Source organism: Pinus tabuliformis, chromosome 2_1 (assembly GCF_031772625.1).
Source record: "Pinus tabuliformis cultivar Carrire ecotype Pingquan chromosome 2_1, CPIR1, whole genome shotgun sequence".
In the NCBI taxonomy this organism is placed as follows: Eukaryota; Viridiplantae; Streptophyta; class Pinopsida; order Pinales; family Pinaceae; genus Pinus; species Pinus tabuliformis.
In genome coordinates, this window is record NC_142299.1 from 513206425 (window position 1) to 513234376 (window position 27952).

General features: G+C 39.8%; 1 protein-coding gene across 1 annotated transcript in view; it reads right to left on the reverse strand.

Annotated features, from left to right (window-relative positions):
• LOC149201211 (U1 snRNP-associated protein usp106-like) overlaps positions 1-27952 on the reverse strand; it is a 184629-nt gene that overhangs the window by 64253 nt on the left and 92424 nt on the right. The window contains exon 7 of the mRNA XM_089402885.1: positions 22568-22629. Within this exon, the coding sequence (XP_089259011.1) occupies positions 22568-22629 (62 nt within the window). The remainder of the gene's footprint in view (positions 1-22567; positions 22630-27952) is intronic.

Sequence of the window (27952 nt, forward strand, 5' to 3'; positions counted from 1 at the left end):
TACTGTTGTCACCAAGCTCCACATATAGATCTATGTGCTCCTTGGCCATATTGGTGAAGATATCACGAGATTTGTCATGTGACGAGACAGTCCATTGTCCACAAACCACACCCCTCTTGTAATGGTGCAAAAAAGACCTAGAGCAAATTCCTTCTAGGATTTTTCAGCCAACTCATCCATCTATGTAAGATGCAGTTGTTGTTGTTGTTTTCCCCTTGCTTTTCTTCTTATTTGGACCATAGTTGCAGGAAATGCCCCCCCCCCAAAGGATCTGGAGGCAAAACCGCATCCTGTATGGATCTGCCAATGATCCTTCGGCGAAACCGCGGATTTGAAAATTGGATTAGTGGTTCCGCCCTTTTTTGGCAATTCCTGGAAAATTGGATCCGTGGGGGCCCAAGCTACGGTTCTTGTTGCCCGATTTGCGAATACAGAAAGGAACGAGTGCAAATTTATGAAGGTTTGGGCACGTATCCACTGCAGATCGTGAGCAGATCCGAGAGAAGGTGGACGGTTCACACGATTCCGCGGGCCTTTTTTTTTTTTAAATTTCGAATTGTTATGTGAGGAACTACACTTTCCGAACACTGCCAAGGTGCCACTTGATGCTCCCTAGACGCTTCCTAGATGCTTCCTAATGGTAATGTTAAATTCTTAAAGTAAAAGTGCCATTCTCCTTTATCTTTCATTTCCACCATTTTACATAAATTTTTAACATTACCGAAATGACTCGGGGTGTTTGACAGTGGTTCCAACCTCATCAGACTTCATATGGAGAAAACAGAATTACATATCCCATTCAAAATTCAGCAGACTTAACAGTTTTTAGCATCAACGGGATTGTGGTGTTTCATTGGATTACATCATGTATCAGGGCATCTGGTTAGCATTTAATCAAGAGCACCAAGCCCTATACGTACCCTAGTGTTGGTGTTGTTGATTGTTGAAATCCTTTGTCATGGCCTTAGCAATTATGTACCCTTTACTCAAGTCAAAATCATTTATCAGGCATGTTAAGCTTTCTTTACCCTATTATCAGGCTTGGATTAGGTTGTTTGATCAAAATTACACAATGTTGACTAATATCCCTATAAAATTGAAGTAGAGGCAAAGGTTAGACAAGAAGAGGAATCTAAATTCTAGATGGTTAACGTTGGAATAATTAGTCATTGATGTACAATGGATGTGTTAAAATTGGCAACTAGGCCCAAACTCTTGGACAGCTCATATGATGGTGATGATATTTTTATTGGATTCCTCTTTCTGAGAGGTGTAGGATTGATCTAAAGATCATCTCATTCTGACAAGTACAAATGGAATTATGAATTTATTTCTTCTATGGACAAATTGTCAAGGTCGGCCAAAAGTCTAATGTAGGCTCATGAAGCCCAACAGACGTGTCTCTTCACCCTCAACGTTGTGTATATATAGAGGAGTCATTTTCCTCATTTGGTCACTCATCATCACTCATCTTTCTCTCTCCTCTCCTCATTGGTTCGTATAGCAAGAAGGAGCAGCTCTTCTTCTCTATGCGTTGACTTGGGTTAACTAAAATTGCAGGCCAAAAATTTCAGATCTGTTTTTGGGCTATTACAAGGATGTTGACCAACGTCGACCAAGGGTCATACTTCATCTTTCGATTGTGTTTTTCAGGTAGGAAATTCATTTTTCTTAAGCCATAGCTCCTTGCACAAAAATCGAGGTGTTTGCAGTTGCTTGACCAATGTTGATTGCAAAGTTGTTGACCGTAGAAGTTGATTGTGTGTTGAAAAGTTCGACTATAATTTTTGGGGCTGTTTTGGATTGATTTGGCCTATCTTTGGCGGTCGAGTTGACTAGGATCGACCGCACTGAATTGGAGGAGAATTTTTGTTGGTTTGACTAGCATTGACTTTCTAGTTAGGGCATCCTATTTCAGTGGTTTGACTGGACTGTTTTGATAGTGTTTGGGCAAGTGAATTTTGTATATTGTACTCTCTCTCTCTGCTGAACTTTTGAAGAATAATAAGAAGATTTGACCAAAGGGTTTTCCCACATTAGGGTTTTTCCTTGGCATCCGCTAAATATTGTGTCCTCTTCTCTTGGCGTGTCTTCTTCTTATTGTTTATGTTCTATCTGCATTTACTATCAATGTTAATGTGATTGCTAATCTAGAAAATTGATATTGGGCTAATAAGAAAATTGAACTAAATTGCTCTAAAGCATTGAACATGCCACTGTTATCTAAAATCAACATGGTCTCAAAGCCGAGGTGAAGACAAAGCACAAGCAAGAGTGAGAAGAGAAATCACAGAGATTTGTTGATCAAGGACAAGATTCAATGGCCTCCTCATCTTACCTCAGATATGATGACAAGCTTAATGATAAGTTTGATTATCATGCATGGAAGATGTCTCTTGACTTGACTTTGGAAGAACCTGATGCTATGGACTATGTGCAAGGAAAGATTACTGAACCTCCTTCAAATGCACCGGTTTCCGCTAAAACAAAGTACAAGAAAGGTGAATTCAAAGCTAAGAAGATCATCAGGGATTCTATTCATAAGCATTTTTAATAGATGTATGATTTGGGCACATCTAAGGAGATGTATGACAAGTTAGTTAACATGTTTAAAGCTAGCAATGCAAACCAAGTTTGGTCTTTATAATGACATGTAGTTATGATTGATGTAAATGATGTAATAAATAGAACAAAAATTATTCTAATTTGTATGCCTTGCTACATGGGTTTCATGAGCAAGAGGTTTATTTATTAATGGCTCCCATTGAGAGCCTTAGGATTTATAAGTAAGTCAAAGAGTCAATGTCGTGAATGAAGAGTTGTTCTTGAGCCTATGTTCAATGTATACAAGTCTATAAAAATGTCTAACAGCCCTCCAAAGACAAGCACAATCCCTCTTGAAGAAGTCGGTTAGCAAATCGAATTAAATACACTCATGTCGGCTTGCATAAAAGGACACATCTCTTCACACTGTCATGTCGGCTCAATATGTGGGTCGAACTACTATAAATAACCACCTAGGGTCTTCGCAAAAGGACAAGCTACAGAGCTCGGATTCTCTACAATATTCGGATGGATACAAGGTCTGAGATCCGCATTACAGGAGTATACATATCGGAAGTCTCTACAACTGAGATAGGTAATTACAGTGACAAGTATCTCTATGTCTCGGCCTCCTCATGATCACTATCTCGGCAGACTAAATGCAGTCACTGTCTCGGTGATCTCTCAGTAATACACTCTCGGCATACTATCTAGGCACAGTTACAGTCTTGCATAATTATGATGAAGAGGATCTCGATGATCCCACAGTAGCACACTCAGTCTCGGCATATTTGTGATGAACAGATCTCACAGTGACACGCTTTGGCTCGGCATACAATCTGGATGCAGTCATGATCTCGATCTCAGTCATGAGTTTGATGAAGACAGAGTTACAAAGTCTTGATCAGGAAAAGGATCTCGGTGCAGCTCTCATATACATATACATATCTCAATATTATGGTGATGATCTCAGTGAAGGTGCAGAGATAATCTCAGTGAATGTACAATGATGATCTCAGTGAATGTACAATAATGATTTCGGTGATGGTGCAACTATGATGACCTCAGCGGTGCAATAATAATGACCTTGGTGTAGCAGCAGTGATGATGATGATCACAGCAGTGACAAAGAAGAGGGTTGGTGTCTTGGTCTTGGAGTGGCTTAGTAGGTCAAGGGTCATGGTCTTGGTATTCGTCAATCGGAATCTCTATAAGAAGAATTTTGTGTGGGTTTTCCTCTCAAAAAGTGAGAGGTTTTGGCCTTGGCAGAAAGCCAACATCTTGTGTTCTTGTCTCTTTTGTTTTTGGTAACTATTTGATGAATTAAGCAAACACACTCTAATAATAAGAGAAGATTGTACTAATAAGGAAAAGTTAGAAGAACCTCACAAATAGTTATCATGAAGAGAAGAATCTCATTAACCCCATTTACCCTAGATTCTTCAACAAGCTCCACTAGAAAATTCGGTCTCAAGGATGTCAGCCCCTAGAAATCGACCTTCATGGAGGAACTCAAGCCTGGAATTAGACCTATCTCACCAACAAAACGGCCCCTTTTCTTCTCACCTCGTACAAGCCATGCGCACCTGAGAAAAGCAGCCTCATCAGATATTTCAGCGTCCTCCATAATTTGGCCCTCCTCTTCAGCAACTCAGCCTCGAGCTCCCTTAATTCCTCCCAAAAATCCTTGTTGCATTTCTCACTTCTCTTCAATCTATTCAAGCCTCTCACTCTAAAGAAAATTGCTTCTTCCACAATTGTGTCTTCACCTCTACCTAAGGCTTATTTTATAATCTCATTAAGCTGAAATCCTTAACCCTGATCTCATAAGTGATCAATAGCTCAAATTAAATCCTAAGCCTCATTTGAGATCAACAATGATATCATATAGAAGTCACTTAGATTATTTTATTGTTTATCCTTAGAACTTTTAAACAATAGTCCACAGTAGCTTATTGGATTGATTATTGTACTTTTCTGAAGTTAGCCTTAGGAAGATCATAGTATCACTTAACCAACCAAGAACCTAAAGAGGCAATCAAATATCTTCTACATGCTAAGACACCAAGCCAATCTAGAAGTCTTTCCAAGGCTACAAAATCAACATATCCAACCTTGGCTCAACAAACATTATAGATGCTCATCAAAAGATAGTATTTCCAAGATCAATATTAGGAGATCTTGCCTAAATTTTACATCATGGAGGTGAGTATCGAACCCATGATCCTCTATGGTTTAAAGATATGGGGTTTGAGCTTGATACAAACAGACTAGGTGTTAAAATTGGCAACTAGGGCCAAACTCCATGCGGGTCATCTTATTTATGGCAGCTGATATTTTTCTTAGATCCCTCTCATCGAGAGGTATAGGATTGATCTAAAGATCATCCGATTCCAATAAGTATTTATGAAGATATGAATTTATTTTGATTATGGACAAATTGTCAAGTCGGCCAGCCACTTATATAGGCTCAAAAGCCCAACAGTCATGTCTATTCAACCTTTACGTTTTAGTATAAATAGAAGAGGACTTGAAGTCATTTGTCACACACATGTACTCTTCAAGTGATCTCCTCCTCTTCACGTCTTCGGGTTTTGGTGGACGAGAGTCACTAAGAGTATACGTTGGCCGCAGTAAAGATGATGCCCTAACCGCAATAAAGATGATGCCCTAGCCGCAATAAAGATATGCCCTAGTCGCAGGCTTATGAGGAGATCTACACACAGAAAAAAGGAGACTTATATGTAGCATAAATAAGCCCCTATACATTGTCCTAAGGAGATCTAGCCACAGTAAATGAGGTCTCTTCACAGCTGAAAGAAAGACCCTAATATGCAGTCCCTTGTGCCCTAACTATTGGCCTTACTCCTCAGCAAAAGAAGGTCCAAATGCAGCTCTATCCCACAACTGAAGGAGGCTCCTATGCACTGCATAAAAGAGGTCTAAACGTTGGTAAAGGAGACCTGATCTATACGCTGTTGAAGTGCCCTAATCCGCACTATTGTTGAAGACTAAATCACATTCATGGAGGACCAATTTGCTGCCTGAAGAAGTTCCTTCTTAACGTTGTCAAGGAAAGGCCTTTGACACAGTTAAGAATGATGCCCTGCCACTATTAGTGCAGCCCTCATTTAGCAGCCAAGAAACCTTATACACAGCAAGGAAAGAGACTACTCATCCGCAGCATAAGATGGCACTTATTCACAGTATGAGGACGTCTGAAAGGACATCATATAAACTCGGATTGCTATAGGTGACAACATGGTGATAAGTCATTGTTACATAGTGAAGGAATGCATCTGCTCTGGATCAGCTTATGTAAACAACTGGGTGTTTGAAAGGGCTGACAGCACAATCAAGTTCTTATGATGCTTGGATGCTAGCAAGATAAAGTATTGGAGGCCTATCTTGTTGCTAGGCTAGGCCACAGGCCATAGTCAACAACAAGGCTATTCTCAAGATTGTCTATCAGATGGACAGAGCTACTATGTTTGAGGATTAGTCAGATAACAAGGATGCAACATGGTGATGGTTGCAGCAAGATGGGGGCAGCAAAGTCATGATGGATGCTATATGATGAGCGAAACATAGAAGTCATTGAGTGCAGATCAGCAATGAGTACAACATTGGGTGCAGATCCATGATAAAGAGCAGCTCAATGATTATAGTAGCTCAGTGACAGAAGCAGCAACATGAAGTGGATAGCATGGTCATGATAAGTGCGGCATGGTGCAGCACGGAGAGGTGCACCAAGTGGACAAGATGCAGCACTATGATAGGTGAAGCAATCACCTTGGAGAATCAGTTGAAGTAACATGTCTTCAACTGATCTCAAATAGATATAGAAAGTCAAAGTGTTGACTTCTGTTGTAAATGTACTATCTCTCTCTCTCTCTCCGCTCAAGTATTGAAGAACATAGAAGAAGAATTTATCCAGGGTTTTCCCACATTGGGGTTTGTCCCTGGTTAGCGCCACATCTTGTGTCCTCTTGTCTTGGCTTGTCTTCTGCGATTTATGTTTATGTTCTATCTGCAGTTTACTTTAATGCTAATGTGATTTCTAATCTGGAAAAGATATTGAGCTAACTGTGAAAATTGAAATAAATTGCTCTAAGCATAGAACATACCTAAAATTAACATGGTGTCAAAGCTGAGGTGAAGACAATGCCCAAGCAAGAGTGAAAGAGAAATCACCAAAGACAATTGGGAAAGGACAAAAGTATCAGCGGATTCCTCATCCCTCTTCAAATTCACCAAGGGTGAAGTCGAAGTAGAGAATTATCAAAATGGCGTAGCAGAAGTTTCTGAAGGCCTACATAAGGATCACTTCAATGGGAAGTCTGGATCTAAGGGTGGAAGGAAAGGCAGATGCCTTGGTTGTAATAAGTTCAGCCATTATGCGAAGGAGTGTCCGAATGGCAAAGACACATCTCTTGATGAAGATAATAATCATTCCAGTGACATATTCAATGATCAAAGGAATGAAAAGTAATGCAGGACATCAAGGAAATGGCCGACTCTTCAAAGAAAGCAAGGAACCCCAGGTATGAAGAATCAAATGTTGTTTTTTGATAAGATAAAGAAGCATTATCTTGTATTGGCCCTCTCCTTCAGATTCTTTGGGAATCTAGCTTATTGATTGTAATGGTTCAAGGCACTTCATCGGATAGAAGGGTGCACTCTCTAATTTGGTAGAGATGGAAACAATCATGGGATTATACTTGGAGCCGATGCCACCTATCCCGGAAAGGGTGTAGGGAATGTTACCCCTCAATTAAAAGAGGGTAACTCGATTCATTTACAAAATCTCTTTTATGTACCTGATCACAAGAAGAACCTGGTGTCCATTTCAGCGATGGCAGTCGAAAGTTACAGGGTGGCACTCATCGATGGAAAGGTATGTGTTTGAAAATAGAATTTTCAAAGAAGTTTTTGAGTTCAAGGTTGTATCAAGTTGCAGAAAGTCCATTAGGGACCATGTCCATTGACACATAGCACCAGAGGTCTGTGAGTTAGATAGTGACAGGGATGCCTGAATTCAAAAAGAGCATGAAAGTACATGTCTGAGATGTACCGAAGAAAATCTTACAAGGGAACCATTCCCCTCATATAGCAAGTCCACAGGTTTGGAACAACCTGAGGGGTTTGAGATTGATGATCAAGAAAGAATCTCGCGTATGCAGGTGGAAGAAAACCCTCTATGGCTTGAAGCAAAACTCCCCGGGCATAGTATGAGAGGATTGATAGTTGTCAAATGAAACTGAGATTCACTAAGAGTGAAGCCAATCCAAACCATTGTTTGAAGGTTGTGGATGATAGACCTCTCATACTAGCACCTTATGAGGACGACCTATTTCTAATAGATGCAGACCCTCTCATTTGCAGAAGTAAGAGGGAGTTGGATTCCGGACATGGAATGATAAACTGCAAGCCTGTGACTACCTCAAGGATCTTAACTTTCAGAAGTTATATGGTCATGATGTCGGACTAGATTTTGGAAATGCCTCTGAGTTTCATAAACTCATTCGCTTTGATGTTCTTGGTGAACTTCCATCTAGACATATGTTTTGCAATTAGCATGGCCAAGAATCATCTGAGATATCTTCAGGGCACAATCTCTCATGGATTAAGATACACTGCCGGAAATATGAAACTGCATGATTAATCGAACGCTGACTGGGCAGGGAGTGTGGAGGATCACTAGAGCACTTCTCAGTGCTGGTTCTCTCTGGATTCTGCTTTAATATCAGGAATGAGCAGAAAGCAAAAATCAGTTGCTATAAGCACCACCGAGACCGAATACACTGCTACGAGTATGATCTCATGTGAAGCTGCATGGTTGCAGAAGCTCGTAAGTGAGTTTTTTGTACACATGATGAATACCAGTGTGATTCTCTGTGACAACCACAGGTGGGATTCGATTATTGAGGAATCCTGTATTCAATGATTGCTCCAGCAAATAGACATCAAACACTGCCTTATCTGGGATATGGTAAGTCGATGAGTGGGGAGGCTCCATCACATTGAGAATGATGTACAAGTTGCAGACATTTTTTGTCAAAGCCCCGGAGAAAGGTCAAATCTGTAACTTTCCCGCACAACTTGGAGTCGTTGAGAGACCTTATAAGGGTCCTGCATGTTGCGTGCATTGAGCTCTCGAAGCTCTGGGAGGCTTGGGATACTTAATGGATTAACATACGACCACAGGGCGACTCACCCTCCCCTGGTGGTGCGCTATGGAACAGGATGATTCGTTCTCCTATGGGCCAAGATGATTCGTTCTCTGTGGCGACTGTGGAACAGGATGATTCGTTCTCCTGTGGGCCAGGAAGATTCGTTCTCCATGACGACTATGGAACAGGATGATTCGTTCTCCTGTGGGCCAGGATGATTCGCTCTCTGTGGCGACTGTGGAACAGGATGATTCGTTCTCCTGTGGGCCAGGATGATTCGTTCTCTATGGCGACTAAGGAAAAGGATGATTCGTTCTCCTGTGGGCCAGGATGATTCGTTCTCCATGGCGACTGTGGAACAAGATGATTCGGTCTCTTGTGGACCAGGATGATTCGTTCTCCGTGGCATCCACTAACAGGATGATTCGTTCTCCTGTGGACACGATGATTCGTTCTCCTGTCGAGGCATCCTACCCATGTAGACTATGACACATGGGAAGTATCTCTCATCTGATCAATGAGCAAGGAAATGAGGATAGGGACCATAATAGTTCTATCGATGGATGCATCATTGTATCTACCGTACTCCCTATGCTAGGATAACCTCCACTGATCTGGGATCAATGAAACTGATATGGGATCAGTATGAGTGGTTTGAGACACTCTCTTGTGATATTGATCTGGGATCAATAAAACTGACTTAGGGTCAGTAAGAGTGATGTGACACACTCTCTTCAGATGAAACTGACTTCGGGTCAGTAGAGAATGGTATAAGACATTCTCGATTAATTCTTCTTATTCATGGTTCAGCAAAGCAGAGTAGAACAGAGCAAATCTCAACAGATCAGAGTAGAGCAGAGCAGTGCAAGGCACTGATGGCAGAGATAGTACAGTCAGACATATGGATCAGCGGATGGAGTTCTTCCTAGCTTAGAGGGAGTGTTAAAATTGGCAACTAGGGCCAAACTCCATGTGGGTCATCTTATTTATGGCAGCTAATATTTTCCTTGGATCCCTCTCATTGAGAGGTGTAGGATTGATCTAAAGATCATCCGATTCCGATAAGTATTTATGAAGATATGAATTTATTTTGATTATGGACAAATTGTAAAGTCGGCCAGCAACTTATGTAGACTCAGAAGCCCAACGGTCATGTCTATTCAACCTTTACGTTTTAGTATAAATAGAAGAGGACTTGAAGTCATTTGTCACACACATATACTCTTCATGTGATCTCCTCTCCACGTCTTTGGGTTTTGGTGGACGTGAGACACTAAGAGTATACGTTGGCCTACGTAAAGATGATGCCCTAGCCGCAGTAAAGATGATGCCCTAGCCGCAGTAAGGATGATGCCCTAGCCACAGTAAAGATGATGCCCTAGCCGCAGTAAAGATTTGCCCTAGCCACAAGCTTATGAGGAGATCTACACGCAGAAAAGAGGAGACTTATATGCAACTTAAATAAGCCCCTATACGTTGTCCTAAGAAGGAGATCTAGCCACAGTAAATGAGGTCTCTTCACAGCTAAAAGAAAGACCCTAATACGCAATCCCTTGTGCCCTAACTATTGGCCTTACTCCTCAGCAAAAGAAGGTCCAGATGCAGCTCTATCCCACAGTTGAAGGAGGCTCCTTTGCGCTGCATAAAAGAGGTCTAAACGTTGGTAAAGGAGACCTGATCTATACGTTGTTGAAGTGCCCTAACCCGCAATACTGTAGGAGACTAAATCAGATTCATGGAAAACCAATTCGTTGCCTGAAGAAGTTCCTTCTTAATGTTGTCAAGGAAAGGCCTTTGACACAGTTAAGAATGACGACCTGCCACTATCAGTGCAGCCCTCATTTAGCAGCCAAGAAACCTTATACACAGCAAGGAAAGAGACTACTCATCCGCAGCATAAGATGGCACTTATTCACAGTATGAGGAGGTCTAAAAGGACATCATATAAACTCGGATTGTTGTAGGTGACAACATGGTGATAAGTCATTGTTACATAGTGAAGGAATGCATCTGCTCTAGATCAGCTTATGTAAACAACTGGGTGTTTGAAAGGGCTGACAGCACAGTCAAGTTCTTATGATGCTTGGATGCTAGCAAGATAAAGTATTGGAGGCCTATCTTATTGCTAGGCTAGGCCACAAGCCATAGTCAACAACAAGGCTATACTCAGGATTGCCTATCAGATGGACAGAGCTACTATATTGAGGGTTAGTCAGATAACAAGGATGCAGCATGGTGATGGTTGCAGAAGGATGGGGGTAGCAAAGTCATGATGGATGTTGTATGATGAGTGCAGCATAGAAGTCATTGAGTGCAGATTAGCAATGAGTACAACAATGGGTGCAGATCCATGACAAAGAGCAGCTCAGTGACAGGAGCAGCAACATGAAGTGCATAGCATGGTCATGATAAGTGCAGCACGGAGAGGTGCAGCAAGTGGACAAGATGCAGCATTATGATAGCTGAAGGAGTCACCTTGGAGAATCAGTTGAAGCAACATGTCTTCAACTGATCTCATATAGATATAGAAAGTCAAAGTGTTGAATTTTGTTGTAAATGTACTATCTCTCTCTCTCTTTGCTCAACTATTGAAGAACATAGAAGAAGAATTTATCAAGGGTTTCCCCACATTGGGGTTTGTCACTAGCTAGCGCCACATCTTGTGTCCTCTTGTCTTGACTTGTCTTCTACGATTTATGTTTATGTTCTATCTACAATTTACTTTAATGCTGATGTGATTGCTAATCTGGAAAAGATATTGAGCTAACTGTGAAAATTGAAATAAATTGCTCTAAGCATAGAACATACCTAAAATTAACACTAGGCCTGTATGGAGAGTTCAAATTGTGCTTCTCAAACTCATTATCTAATGCAAATGCACAATTCCCCACCCAGTTATTCAGGCAAAGTTCAAAGTCCATCTATTTCAACTTAAGGTTATTTTCTGTCTACCTTTCCGACATAGAGTTGAGACACTTGGGGTCTCTACCAATAGGAGAGAGGCGCCCAACCTTGTACTCTCCTCAATGACCTTTACCTAAATTGCCACATCCATCTAAAATGAGGTTGGTTTTTAGAGGCCTCTTAGCTTGTTTGATCAATGACCATCTCCCTAGAGCGCCTCTGCCATTCAAGTATTCTCTAGATGCACCAAGCCATTTATTGCCAATTAGACAATATCTAAATCAGATCATGTAAGAGGACATCCACAGATTATACATCTAGGTCACTTGGGCCTCACCTTCAGATAGCTTAGGCCCAAAGATGTATTTCTACCTTGAGAATTTCTTGGACTTGGGGAATGGCATCATTCTCAACCGCCTTACACACGTAGACACTGGATGCATTCACGCAAGATCCCTTTAGGTCAATCCTAGGCTAGCTCAACAATTTCAGATGGAGAACAATCACTATATTCCCCAACCGAATAGGATCTGCCATCAGAAAACACTATTACTACCTCTATAGAATCTCAAGGAGATCCCCTTCCACTTTCTTTTTATACCACAAAAAACTTCACCTAGCCCTCTTCATCAAGGAGGATAGTCACCTATAAATCTCAGTTCTTGCACAACCCACCCCACCATGGGACCACCAAGACGACAACCTCATACTTTTATGTTTCTCTGTTAGATCAGGGCAACAAAGATGGACACAGCTACATAGTGCTTCAAAGAAAAGAGTGGTGAGACCTCGAGTCTCCTCTCCACTTTCCCTTAGCGATTTTGACTGACATCATCAAAGTTCGTTCACAAGTGTCGAACAACTCCTGATCATGTGAATCCTCATAGCAAGAGATGTACCAACTCAAGAGTCATGAGAGATCCAAAGCAAGGGACCCCTTGCACATCATAAGGCTTCTTAGCCTCAACCAAACAACCAAAAACATCTAAGGTTTCTTTCCTTCAACCTTCGATGATAAGACAACAAAGCTTCGTCACTCCTAGACCTTATGATTGTACAGTCGAATCCTCTAATCCACTTGAGTACTTTCATTATCAATGCTTTTTTTCTTGTACTTGGTCTTCCATGTAGATATGACAAGAGTACTCATTAATGTGTTTTTCAAGTGGAAATGCAAGAAAATCTTCAATGGATTCATCCTCATAGTCAATGGGAGAACAAGGTGCTTCTTCACATAATTGATGACTCTCTTCAACAAAAGTTTCTTCATAATTTTCAATGGTAAAATGAGGTGGTCCTTTAGCAAGGACTTCATACCATATTACACTTCCCTTAGATATACTCCTCCAAGGATACCAGCCTCTCATATTGTTGTGTAATATCGATTAAGCAAGCATTTAAGGGGCTTCTTTTAAATTAAAAAATTAGTTGTCAGATCTTGACCCTTTTATGTTTGGAAGCTTCAATTTGGTCTTCAACATTTTCATGACTAGAACCTCATCTTTTTCACTCAATCAAACTACAAAGTTACAAACAATGATATGCCTCAATCAATTCATTGTATCCCCTACCATGATTCTTAAGAATAACCTTATAATGTCAAAATCTGAAATGAATCTCATTAAATATAATATGTGTGATGTGACTGAATCATTATGCCCATAAAACTCCAAAATATAACCTGAAACTATATTTGGCTACTCATGAGGACACTGTGGGATATTTGAGAAATCAATCAAAGCATACCAATTGACCAAACATAAAGGCCTTTACGTTTTACTTCACTTCTAAATCTTCAATATAAGGTTGAAAATAGAAATCTAGAATGAATAAATATTATACCTCTTAACAATACCAAAATGTTGAAACGCCAAGATGAGCTTTCAAAAGGCCTAAAAATTGGCAGATGTGCTCACCTCTACAACCAACAATGCCTTCAAAAACTATAATGAACAAGATTTGTATTCCTTCAGGCTTCATGGAGTCACCATATTAAATAACATCTTCAATAAACATACTCTCACAAAAATGTCATCAAACACGGTCTCTAAATTTCTATTTTGCCAGATCCGGCAAAGGCAGGAGGAGTATTGTCGAATCCACGGATCTGAACCGGATCGGCCAAAAACACCTCTAAAATACGTATTTTTTATATTTTGACTTTTTAGAAACAGCCAATTTTCCGAGGAAACGAATCGCAATGGTGGCTGCCGAAAACATCGAAATGGTTTGCTGAAAAAGTCAGAAAAGCGACTTTTTTCTTTAGGTTTCGATTTTAGTTTTAGGTTTCAATTTTATTTTTCATATAGTGTGGTCCCTGCTCCCCTTTGTAAGCACTCAGCAACCATAAACATTGGACCCCTACTTCCCTTGTCGGCATTCACCCTCGGGCTCACCATCAGCCCCCATGCACACAGCCATTTGTTCTGGGCTCGCCATCTGCCCCCCTGCACACAACCACTTCTCCCAAGCTCACGTCGGCCCCCCTGCACACAACAACGCAGGCCCCTTGCACACAGTCACTCTCATTGTTCACGTCGGCCCCCCGTGTTGCACACAGTGGCGGAACACGAAACAAGGAAAGCAACGCAACAATGAGGTTTACCATTTACGGTGTATGTTGGTTGTATAGATTCAACCAGAGGAATCGGGCTTCAGCAAGGTAATTAATAATTATATTATTTCCTGTAGTGTTTAGTTGTATTTAATTAGTTATATTTAAATTTTAAATTATAATATTCATTATAGTGTACTGTAATTATAATATTTATGTAGTGTTTCAGTTTAAGTCATTATAATATTTAGAATATTTACTGTAGTGTTTAGGTAATTATAATATTACTGTAGTGTTTAAATTTTTAATATTTTTTTACTATTATCCATAATATTACCTGGTCTCTCCATACTAATTTAAAGAAAAAAAAATTAGTGGTAATTTTAAATTATTAATTTAACTCTAAGGAGTGGAGTGGTGTTAATACTTGGGCTTTTGTGGACAATGTTTGAGCTCTATTTAAATTTTAATGTATTTAAATTTTAATTTTTTTTATGTATTTACTATTTAATTTTGTATTTTAATTTTTAATTGTTTATTGATAATATATTATAATTTGAATTTTATATGCAGTAACCAATAGTTGAATAGAGTCTATACCATTATCATTATGGAACCATCACAGCATGAGCATAGTGAAAGGGAAATCATCAAAACAGACCCAAAATCTCCTCTGTGGCAGTATGTGGAGATTATTGGAAAAAATCTCGGAAGTGGTTCATTTAAATAGAAGTGCAATGAATGCCAAGATATAAAAAATGGTTCATATACTAGACTGAAGGCCCATCTCACTGGTCAAACTAACACAAGGGTGCAAGTATGCACCGGACCAAAAGATGTAAATGGAAAACCTGGCCAAGGTTTGAGTCCTGGAAAAATGAAATTCTATGCATCTTTGCAAGAAGTTGTTGATAGGAAGCTTGCTAAGGGAAAACACCTCCATTTCCATCTAGGCTTGCCGCCACATCTAATAAAAGGCCCACTCTAGGCCCTCTTGAAACGTGTTTCAATAATCAAGGTAGAGACATAGTTGATGAACATGTAACTCGTTGCATCTATGCAAATGGGCTAGCATTCAATTTGTCGTGTTCCGCTTATTGGCAACAAATGATTAAGGCAGTTAATGAAGCACCAAAAGGGTACAAAAGCCTTGGATATGAAAAGATCCGCACTACTTTGTTGGCATCAAAGAGACAATACGTGGATAGACAGCTGTTGATTTGGGGTAGCATAAGATGTGCTCCAGCCACGAAATTTGGTGGAGAGGTTGGGGCACATGAGATCTCCAATACCTAGAAAGGGTTTGGGCAGATTCTAAACAGATCAAGAGATATTAAAATAATTAATATTTTAATGTAGTCCCTATGTCTAAACTTAAGGAAAATAAAATATTAATGTGTATTAATATGAATCTGTGTTAGAATGGTCCAAAAGACATGGATCAAGCCAGATCTAATCTTAGTCGTTAATTAGGGACTTAATCTCGGTCATTGATATGTCAACAAGAAAAGTATAAGAGGAGGCTTGAGGGTCACTTGGAGAACACACCAGATGATCAGTCATTCTATTCTCTAGAGCGAGGTTTGCTAAGAAAGATAGAATCAGTGATCGGGAGAGCAGCTGAGGGGCATTGAGTACAGAGAAACAGAGAAGGCAGAGATTGTGTCGGAAGAGCAACGCAGCAGCCAAGGAGGGTGACGCAGAGCCAGCAAAGGGCTCACACATGGCCACGCAAAGGCAACCAAGTGTTGCGCAGAGCACTAGAGGGGCCAGCATAACTGACGCAGAGGCTACTAGAGCTGATGCAGGGCCTCTTGGGGCTGACGCAAGGCCAGCATGAGACAGAAACGGATTGACGCAATCCAAATTGGGCCGACATTGGGGTTGCAAGAGAAGTTTTGTGCTAAGGAGTTGTCGAAAGGGTTTTCTGGGGTTTCAGCGAAGAGATTTGTCTCAAACTGTGAGCTATATATGCTAAGGAAATTCTTTGTTGGGTATGCCAATTTCGACACCCAGATTGTACTCTGATATTGCTTGATAAGAAAACCCTCAGATAATTGCATAGGTTTTCCCACATTGGGTTTTTTCGGGGACATTGGTCCAAAAATAATGGTGTCATGTTGTGTGTTTGTTCTTGTTTCTTTTAGTTGTTGATCTGTAATATGTTGAGCATGCACTGGTGTTTATTTTCAGTACCTAAAAGAGTAGGGCCAGAGGAGTTGACGCAATTCACAGAGAGGCAGTTTTTGGAGTCTAGAAGGTTGCAGAAATATTACAGAGTGGAGCCGATGAGGAACTATAGTCAGAAAAATACCTAACAGAGCAAGGCTAGAGGAGTTGTTACCGAGGGTTTCTAGCTGAGAAACCTAAATCAGCAGTGCAATTGCACAAGACAACCAGGGTAGGGGACATCTCGACAAGCAGCAGAAGGAATTCTAGGAGGGAAATTAGGACTCAGAGGTAGTACAGGAGAGAACTTCCAGACAGGAAGTAGAGACTCAAAGGAGTCGAACAGAGAAATTCCAGGAGGGAAGTATAGGAGCGTCATGGCACTTCACGGGGTAAGAGACCAAGATAGACTAGACGGAGCATCGAACTTCATAGTCTGGAAGGCCAGAATCTTATCAGTGCTAGACAGGAATCGTGTCAAGAACTTTGCCTTGAAGACGATAGTTATCCCAGTCGACCCAAATGATAATGACAAGTACGAAGAGGCGATGGCGAGGGCCAAGTGCATTATTCTTGACAGGGTCAAGGATCATGTGGTACCACATATAGCCGAGATGGAAATAGTAGGTGAGATGTGGGAGGCTCTCAAGACCCTATACCAACATACTTCTGTGCAGAGAAAAATGATGCTCGAGAACCAAATGAAGTCGTATCAGATGAAGGGTCAATCGATTGACACTTTCCTCGGAGGACTGAATGAGATTCGAGACAAGTTGACTGCTATAGGAGCGATACCGAATTAGGAGCTTATGGTGAGGACAGCACTGAATGCTGTCTCAGAAGATTGAGAAGTGTTTGTCTAGAGTATCCTGGGAAGAGGGACTCTCCTACCTTGGGACGATATGCGGGCAACTCTTCGCCAAGAAGAGATTAGACGGCAGTCAAAGACAGGTAGCAGCAGCAAAGGGATAAAATTTCAGCAGGAGGAGGAAGATGTGGCCCTAGCATCTGAGGGAAAGCAGGAGAAGCAGAAGAAGAAAGATCTCTCCAAGATCAAGTGCTTCGACTGTGGGGAGATGGGTCACTATGTGACCCAGTGCCCAAGGAAGAAGAGTCAGGGAAAGCCTTCTGAGACTAAGGCAATGCCAGCACGGGCAGAGAAGGAAGTTTTGACAGACAATGATCGTACCATGAGTGCACACGCACCATTTGAGCAGAAGTGGGGAGACATCGAGTTGTAGTCAGATGGACTACAGGCAATGAGGGGCAAGATCCTCGAGGTACCCAGCCTCTTGGATTAGACCTTGCTACGAGAGCCCCGACGAGGAGTAGCACGACTGGCTGGGTGGGTAGAGATGGATGCGGATGGAGCGGCAGAGAGAGCTACAATGCAAGAGTCTCGAGACAGTGCAGAGCTAGCAAGCTGCAACACTTCGAGAGGCACAGGAGTGTTGCACTAGTGTAAGAAGGCACAGTGAGGTGTGCAACAATGTGAGATGCAGGGAGTTGTTGCAGCAGCGCAGAGGTCAAAGATAGGGAGCACTTGTCAGCGGCAAAGGGAGCTTCAGCATCAGTGGGTGTTTGTAGCCCAACAGGGAGGTTAGTTGGGAGATCAGTTACTTACTTCTCAGTAACTGAGTTACAGTGTAGTAGTGGGCAGCACGATGCAGCTTGATGGGAGGAGGTGCAATGCGGATGCAGTGTTGGGAGAAAGGACCAGCAACAGCACGGATGCAAAGGGAGTTGTCGTACAGATGCAGCAGTGGTAGTGGCAGAACCATGGGCAGAAATACAGGAGGCGACAGTGTAGAAGATGTTGGGCAAGAAGGCCTAGCATCAGCACAGGTACCGATGTCAGATGATCAGAGTAACACTCAGTGAGGAGTATTGCTAGAGCACAGTCCGAGTGTTGATTTGGGGTAGCATCGAATGTGCTTCAGCCACGAAATTTGGTGGAGAGGTTGGGGCACATGAGATCTCCAATACCCAGAAAGGGTTTGGGCAGATTCTAAATAGATCAGGAGATATTAAAATAATTAATATTTTTAATGGAGTCCCTAAGTCTAAACTTAGGGAAAATAAAATATTAATGTGTATTAATATGAATCTGTGTTAGAATGGTCCAAAAGACATGGATCAAGCCAAATCTAATCTTAGCCGTTGATTAGGGACTTAATCTTGGCCGTTGATATGTCAATAGGAAAAGTATAAGAGGAGGCTTGAGGGTCACTTGGAGAACACACCAAATGATCAGTCATTCTATTCTCTAGAGCGGGGTTTGCTAAGAGAGATAGAATCAATGATCGGGAGAACTGTTGAGGGGCATTGAGTACAGAGAAACAGAGAAGGCAGAGATTGAGCTGGGAGAGCAGCGCAGTAGCCAAGGAGGGTGATGCAGAGCCAGCAAGGGCTCACGCAGAGGCAGCCAAGTGCTGCGTAGCTAGAGGGGCTAGCATAGCTGACGCAGAGGCTCCCAGGGCTGACGCAGGGCCAGCATGAGACAGAGAGGGGCTCACGCAGTCCAGATTGGGCAGACACTGCGGTTGCAAGAGCTATTTTGTGCTGAGGAGTTGTTAGAAGGGTTTTCTGAGGTTTCATCCAAGAGATTTCTCTCAAACTGTGAGGTATAGCTACTAAGGAAATTATCTGTTGAGTAGGCCAGTTTCGGCACCCAGATTGTACTCTAATATTGCTTAATAAGAAAACCCTCAGATAGCTACACCGGTTTTCCCACATTGGGTTTTTCCTGGGACATTGGTCCAAAAATAATGTTGTCATGTGGTGTGTTTGTTCTTGTTTCTTTTAGCTGTTGATCTGTAATATGTTGAGCATGTACTCGTGTTTCTTTTCAGTATTTACTTTGTAAATAACTTGTTAAAGAAAGATAACAAGTAGGCAGAAATAAATCAGAAAAAGTGCATGAAGGGTTTCTAAGCTAAGTAAACTTAAAAACTTCAACAACAGCGACAAACAATCTGGGATACATGGGCAGAAACAAGGGTGTCCACCATTTTTGATGGATGGAGAGACCAAAGAAACCGCCCATTAATTAATGTTGTTGCAGTATGCCCCCAAGGGGCAATGTTTTTTTTAAGTCTGTTGATTGCAGTGGAATAGAGAAAGATGCATCTTTCATATCCACAATTCTTTGGATGCAATAGAAAGTGTGGGGCCACATAATGTTGTCCAAATCATTACGGACAACGCACAGGTTTGTAAAGTTGCAGGTTTGATTGTGGAGGGTCGATATATTCACATCTTTTGGACTCCATGCATAATACATTCATCGAACCTTATGCTTGCCAAGATTGGTGAGATTGAATGGATCAATGAAATATATATAGCATCAAAAAAATCCGGATGTTGATAACAAATCATTCAATGTCCCAAACCATTTATCGGGGTTTTAATCAACATTATTTGTATTGGAAATTCTTATTTTTAATTACAAATTTATATTTGGTTTCTCATTTAAAATTTGACTTTTTGAAACTTGTAGGTTGTTGAAACTCGTTTTGCCTCCCACACTCTTGTCATAAAGAGACTTGTGGAGGTGAGACAAGCATTACAAACAATGTTTGGGAATAATGGAGAACTTCCACTTCTGATAGAGGGCAAAAAATCAAATCAATCATTCTTGATGATGCATGATGGGACAAGGTCCAATACCTTCTACAGTTCATTGAACTAATCTTGACCTTGATCAGGGCATTTGATACAAATACACCTTGCTTGGGGAAAGTTTATGAAAACATTGATAGTATGTTGGAGAGGATAAGGGGAATTATCAGGGCAAGTGAAAATGACCCTTATGAAACATTCTATTATTTAGTGAAGGACATAGTTACAGAAAGGTGGAACAAAATGACCACACCATTACAGCTTTTGGCATATGCATTGCACCCTAAATACTATCATTCTAAAATTTTGTCTTTACCTGGTAGAACAGCAACAAACAAAGATTTTGAAGTGGTACAAGGATACAAGACAACTTTGGGGAAAATTTATAGAGATATGGGAGTTGCAATGGAAATCCGCCAAGAATTTGGAGGGTTTGTATAGTCTACTGGTACTTTTTCAGATCTAGTGCCTATGCATGATCGAGGGTTTGTTGATCCTATTACTTGGTGGGGCTTCCAGGGTGGGGATAGCATATATCTCTCTATTCTAGCCACCAGGTTGTTAGCACAGGTTGCTAGTTCCTCATCAGCGAAGAGGAATTGGAGTACATATGGATTCGTCCATTCAGTGAAGCAAAACAGGTTGGGAGTGGCAAAGGCTTAGGATCTTGTTTATGTTCACTCTAACCTCCGTCTTCTATCACATGTTGAACCAGAGTACAAAAAAGGTCCGAACAGGATGTGGGATGTGGAGCCTGAGATCTCCGACTTGAACCTAACACTGAATTCCATGACTTTGTACGAGAGAGGACGCATCATTTTAGTGTTTCAATCTTCATATTTATTCAGGGTTCTAAAAATGTTTGATGGTTTCATGGAGTATTTGATCTTTTAGCTCTAAAGTGTTTTTTAAATTTTAAAAATTACTATTATTATTATATTGTACGTGACGTATCCTTGTCGTATCCGGATCTTGGATTTTCAAAAAACTAGCAGATCCAGATCCAAATCCGTATTCAAATCTTGGTAACATAGCTAAATTTTCCTAGTCTTTAGCACTGACAATGGCACCAAAATATTACCTCCCCAACTTGCACTTCATGACAAAAGCCATAATTCACAAAATGCAAACCAAGATCAAACTTCTGTGATGGCTACCACTGTCACCTAAGCAACCTACCATCTTCAATTTAGGCCGGCTCTCCTCTAGCTCAAGAAGGATATCTCTGATTAGGATTACTAAAGGTAAGCGATGAGGAAAAAGGTAACAAGAGAGTAGCTTTAGCAAAACAACGTTTTTTGTGTTTTGTAGAAATTAGAAAGGATGATGGAAGAAAGTAATATTAGTGTCAATCCAACAAAAGCAATGGAGTCAAAGGGGCATCTTAGGGGGCTCATATTCTTATGTATTTGCAATGAAAATAAAGCTTGAATTCTCACTATATCACTCATTGACTCCATTGCCCTTGTTGGATTGATATTAACCTCCACTCCCTTCCACCACCTTATTTACTTGTTAAAAAGTACAAAAAACATTGTATTGCTATATTTACTATGATGTCACCTTGAGCCTCATTGCTTAGCTTTAGTGATCATACTTACAAACAACCCCCTTGTGCCAGAGGAGAGTCTACATAAAGTGAAGGGGATAGGTTGCTGAGGTGACAATGGTAACTATCCTAATAGTTCCCTTTTGGGTTTCACCTTGTGGATTTGGGTTCTTATCACTAAGTGCAAGTTGGGGAGGTAACAATGTTCATATTGATTTCATTGGTCAATGGCCAAGTTGTCTAACTAAAACCAAAGAATTGCCAAATACTACTATTAAGAACATTTAGAATTTCTATAGTCATATATGCTCAAACTAGCAAACGAATCTATGGATTGTACCAAACATTTAACAAATCCTAACGTTGCCACCTGACCCTTTTTGTTTAATAGAAGAGGCCTTGAGCTAGACCACTAAATCATATTACAGAGGGAGCCCTGAAATATTGTGCATGCAAAACCTTCCCAATATTAGACTTGAAATATCATAGCAAAGCGTATTCTCACAATATAGTAGTCACCATGATGCATCTGCATCTTAATTGTCCCCACCTCCAAAAGAATATGTATAGCTATTAGCAAGCTGCAAGACATAGTGATTCATCACATTTTCAAAGTAGAATTCAAAGCAACCATTGGTTTACAAATAATACAATTCGTTACAGACTTAGCTTCTCAAAAAAACCTAGAAAGCCAAACTTGATGTTCCTTGATTGGGTATATGCACAACTAAATTAAAGCGCTTATAAGCACAGCTAAACAAAAAAACTACTTGTTATAAAGAAAAGGTTTGAGTCATTAAGAGATCATTTTGACATTTTATCGCCTCGATAAAACATATGAATCATATTATTTCACCCTTTTGCAAACACATCGAATAGGAAAGCATGCAGTGAAATATTTTTAGGGATATCGATAGCTTATCACCAATTCAAAATCCAAAATAAGCATGTTCCTTCAAATATTTTATAACAAAATAAGCTCATTTGAGTATTCTACTATACAACATCCAACAAAAGAACAATAAGCGTGCTGCGTTATGGAGATATAACAACCTTTTTAAGAGCTTCTGCCTCCTCCATAAACTTTTGTGCTTCATCAACCCTCCCCAATTCTCCTACACAAAATATTAAAAACAATACATTCAGATCCCGTATACTCATTGTTGTTACAAAAAATTGAAAAAACTCTCAAAATCTTTTACCTAAATCCACACCCACATCTGGATGTGCTAGATTCATTGAAAAGTCAAGGTGCAGATACAAGGAAATGAAACACATGTATATCATCAAAATATATATATATATATATATATATATAATTTAAAGAATCAAAACCGTTCATAACTATGAAAATATAACAAAAAAAGGAGTTCCTAGTTATATTAGCCGTACCAGCAAAGACATGATTTGTAATACCACACATACAAAATGAGTCGATAAAAATTGTATGTAAACATGACCCATACAAAATGAGTGTGTAAAGATTGACATAATATATAAACATTGCACATATTGCACTCACTGCAAACTCAGAAACGAAGACAGCTATGGAAAACTCAGATTCATGTGTTCTTGAAAAGGGGGAGGGATTAATTCATAGGAAAAGTTTAGGGGTTTAGGGCCCATAATTTTGCCTTTGTATTTTAATTTTGCTAATGTACTTTAAAACGGTGATTTTTCCAACTGTGCTCCATTTCCAATAGACTGGAAGTGGATGCCATTGGATCCATTGGCATTTCGACTCCCGAAATACATCCTTAGCACATCCATCATGGATCCTGCACTGGATATAGACAATAGGGGATCTTTGAGCTTAAAAATGGACCTCAACAAAAAATGTACTATCAAAATTAACTTTAAAACAATCAGAAGGATTCAATATTTTGAAGGGAAATGAAGAATATTTTTTTAATCATATTTTTGACTCATCTCCTCATAGATTTATTAAATTTCAAGAGTAGGCACTCATTGGGTACTGAATTAAATTCTGCATCCAACGAGCACCAAGTCTGCATACTTTTGGTATACACCCACAGAAATACATGAAAAAACAATAGAGCCGTAGTGAAATGCTAAAATTGTAAGGCAATAAAAGCATTAAAGTTTGCTGTTACCAAAATAACTGAGCAAGAAAGGTTTATTTGACCTCATCCCTTGAAGACATGAAAATTCATTGGCAAATTAATTCCTAGCTGTCTGATGAAAAGCTTCCAGGTAAAAGAGTTAATTTTATCCCACTTATTAGTGAGTTTTACCAGCTTCCAAAGCTTCATTTCTCTAAGAAGAAGTTTGTTGGAAAAGGAGGAAAGCAGTTATAACAAGAACAGCATTGATAGGGAGATCATACAGGTCATAGCAGGTCGCACAAACTGTTGTGATAGAACAGCAACAGCAGATTGGTTGTCTTTTTGGCAGCAATTTGATCCTCTGCACATACCGTAATAAAACCTCACGTCTCATAACCAGCTAGTTTCCAGATTCGTGGACTCTTATGCAACAAGTTTGTTTTGTAATGGCAGTGGTTGATAGGGATTTTATTGCCGTCAAATGTAGTTTCATTTGTAAAATACAGTCGCCAGAAAACCATAAAGCAAAATTACAGCTTTTCATGTCATAAAGTAATTGGCAAGCATGCAAGGGATTGCAAAATTTGGCAGCTTTCCTTCCTTTCTTCATGGGCAATTAATGCACATCGCTTTCATCCATCAGTTACTAGCTTTCTATATTAGTGTTATCAGAACTGGACTAGTCATCACACTAGCCAACCCCAAAAACTTGAACTGGACTGCAACTAGGGCATACACAAACACGCAAGGTTTCTCATGTATATAGCAAGTAGGGGTGCATATAACCAAAATAGCACTGGGTGCAATGCATCTCTAAACCAAAATACATATGATCAAAATAATTGCCTATATTGGGATTCTCATTATCAGTATCACCCACTATTACTTAAAATAAGATAGAATAAGCTTAACATACCCAATAAGTGATTTTGCTTTTGTGAAGGGCACATTTTCACTGGGGTCATGAAGGAATTCAACAACAATGCCACTTCCATCGAGGTACGTAGAGAGATTGGTGCTCTTGATTGAATTTTAATTCCATACAATCATACATGATAGAATCTGGTGGAAAAATTGCAATCCCGCCAAGCGTGAAATCCTAAAACCTGTAAACTCTACTGAATTTTTAATGGCATCTAAAATTCCATTTTCTCCATATGAAATCCAATGAGATTGGAACCACTCTCAAATATTCTGAAACAATTAGAGTAATGTAAAAAATTAAGTGAAAGTTGACAATCTCATTTATCTTTCACTTTCTATCCTTTTACTTTAAGGATATAATATTAACATCAATTCTTGGACTCAGTGAAATGGAAAGGGACCCTTTTAAATTGCATAAGTAGGGCCCAGTGTTAGGTATTCTGTGTGCAAATAACTTAATTTATTGTTTTGGGTTTTGGTGGTCCTTAGTTGTGTTGTATGGCACTGTACCAAAATGGCTGGTTTGGTACAGAAAGGCCAAAGACAGTCTGAAACCCTGAACCAGACCATATTGACCCCAAAATCAGTTGAAACAGCAGACTTTGTTGGTTCCAGTCCGATCCTAACAACAATTTTCTATATAAGCAGGGTCAAGTGAATGCAATGGGGCTGGATAATTTTTGGCTTTAAAGAGATTTCACCAATGGAATTCTCCTTCTTCTTCATCCACCAAATTTTGACCACCACCTCTATTGCAGAAAAGAAAATCAAATGGCAGCCAGTCACCTATCACTCACTTTGATTCAATTATGCTTGGTTCTAGTTCTCTAAAGTCTCTTGCTTTGTTGATTTAATTTTTATTGTAAATTAAGGTTTTTTGTTGTTCATTGGCTTTCAATTTGTTTCACTTATAATGCACAATCTTTCATACAAAGTTTATATGTTTCATTGTTATACATATCTCTAAAATTTGATCCCAAATTGTAACGTCCCCAATTTTTGCTTTACCTTGTGACAAGATTAGGAGACATTTCCAGAGCTTATGTCAGTTAGGTCACAGGAGAGGGATTGCATTATTGGTGGGCCAGGAGGCTTTTGAGGAGTTTTCCGGGGTCCGACTGGGATTGCTTGCCATTTTTCATCATCAGGATCAGTTCCACACAGTTCGATTTTGGTTCCGCTACAATCTGACGATTTCTGTAAAACAGAGTTATTAGCGGGCATATTTTAATAAATTACACTTCAGATGCAATTTTGGGCTGATTACTTGGAGAAACACCTTAGTGTAATAACTTGTTGGAAGCGGGACAAAAAGATCTACAAGGAAGGATGATAAAAAGAGGCTTTGGATGGCCAGTGTGGTCATGATGGCTAATTAAGCATTTTTTGGAGTTAAAAGTGACTTTAATTAGTTAATAAAAAGTATCTTTATTAAAGTAAAAGGTAAAAAGGTAGCAAAAGGGTCAAGTGAGTTATGAAAAATGGAAATGAGGGATCTCTCCTCATTCTTGCATTTGCTCACTTGAAAATGATGGCTAATTACGCATTTTTTGGAGTTAAAAGTGACTTTAATTAGTTAATAAAAAGTATCTTTATTAAAGTAAAAGGTAAAAAGGTAGCAAAAGGGTCAAGTGAGTTATGAAAAATGGAAATGAGGGATCTCTCCTCATTCTTGCATTTGCTCACTTGAAAATGATGGCTAATTACGCATTTTTTGGAGTTAAAAGTGACTTTAATTAGTTAATAAAAAGTATCTTTATTAAAGTAAAAGGTAAAAAGGTAGCAAAAGGGTCAAGTGAGTTATGAAAAATGGAAATGAGGGATCTCTCCTCATTCTTGCATTTGCTCACTTGAAAATGAAAATTATGGAGAGCTCTTGAGAAGAATTCTAGGGTTTTTGGAAACCCCCATTGTTGGATGCTAGTTTTAGTGTTGAAACTATACACCCTAGCTATTTGGGGAGCAAGATCACTTGGATTTCCCCATCGTGCTTCAAAGATAAGAAGATATTTGCAAGAGAGAGTAAGTTGGTGGTGTTATCAATTGATTTTATAGACTAACTTTTACTCTTGTATATTTCTTAAACAGGTTGAGTATCTTTGTCATGGAGAGTCAAAATATGAGCAATTTGGTCGATGTCAAAGTTTATTGCTCCTTGTTGGTCAAAATCCACAAATTTGAGCCACCAAAGGAACAAGTTCACTGTCAAGGAGGTCTAAATATCTATGTTGTAGTTGGTCGTAGGCACCAAGTACATTTCTAGGCAAAGTTTTGTCATATATAAGGGGGTTGAGTTTTTTGTTATGTTTGTTGGTCAAATATGTGCTTAAGCGCTGAGTTTGTCCTCCATTACTGGTCGAGTTCTGGCAATTCCATTGGCTGAACTAATTCACTGGAACAAGGTTAAGAATCATATCATATTGTGAGTCGTGGTCATGCCTTGAAGAAGGCTCAAGTTCCCATTTGTATCGTTGGTTGAGTACACTTGTGAAAGGTTGTCAAACTGATAATCATATAGGGGTCGAGTTCTACTACAATGTTGCAAGTGAAATTACCGGACTTTACCCATCTAGTCAAACCATTACAAATGACTAAATCAAAATCCCCACATAGAGTAAGCAATTGTTCACCGAAGAGATTGCAGCCCTTGTCCTCTGAAATTCTTTCCCACAGATGATTACTTTCTTCTGTAAGCCAAATAGGGTCACAATCATCTTTACAACAAAAAATGCTATCTTGCTCACTTGCAATCCTAGCATTGAAATCACCCACTATAAGGACTTCACCTACTTACGAATATGTTGCAATATCTGCCTTTAAGACTGCAAATGGATCTTTGTGGTCAAGCCCTCTACCTTTATAGATTTTTGAAACCTGCGGCGCAAAATAGCATGCTACAATTCTGATGTAGTTTCCATTTTCTGATATTTTAAACTAAATGAAATGCTTATTTGAGTCTTCCTTTTCTAACTGAATGAAACGACCTTCTTTCTCCTTTACTAAAACCATGATACCCTTATGCCCTTTGCCATTCCCTACTACCTTGTTCCACACTGCTATCTTCCAGTATCCTTCAAATAGAAGTGTCTTCCACCCTTCATGCTCATGTGTTTCTATGAGGCAAATTATGTCTCTATCTTCCGCAATAGGCCCTAACCTAAGTCCTCGTCTCCATGGGTAACCTCTGTAGTTCCAACAAATTAGTCTTAAGGAAACTTGGGTATGACTTGATTGCTATTTATTTTGACATGCAAGACTCACATTTGAGTCTTTGTCCCTGCTTTCCCATACTGACCTTGCTTTCTGATTTCCTGTTGAAGAGTTTGTTGCCTCTTTTTTATTACCATCTTGTTGCTCTGTTTTGGAAGGAGGTCCAAATCGCACTATCACAGCTTTGCCTTTATAAATCCATGCTCTCTTGTCTTCATCTCTTGCTGACCTAACCTTT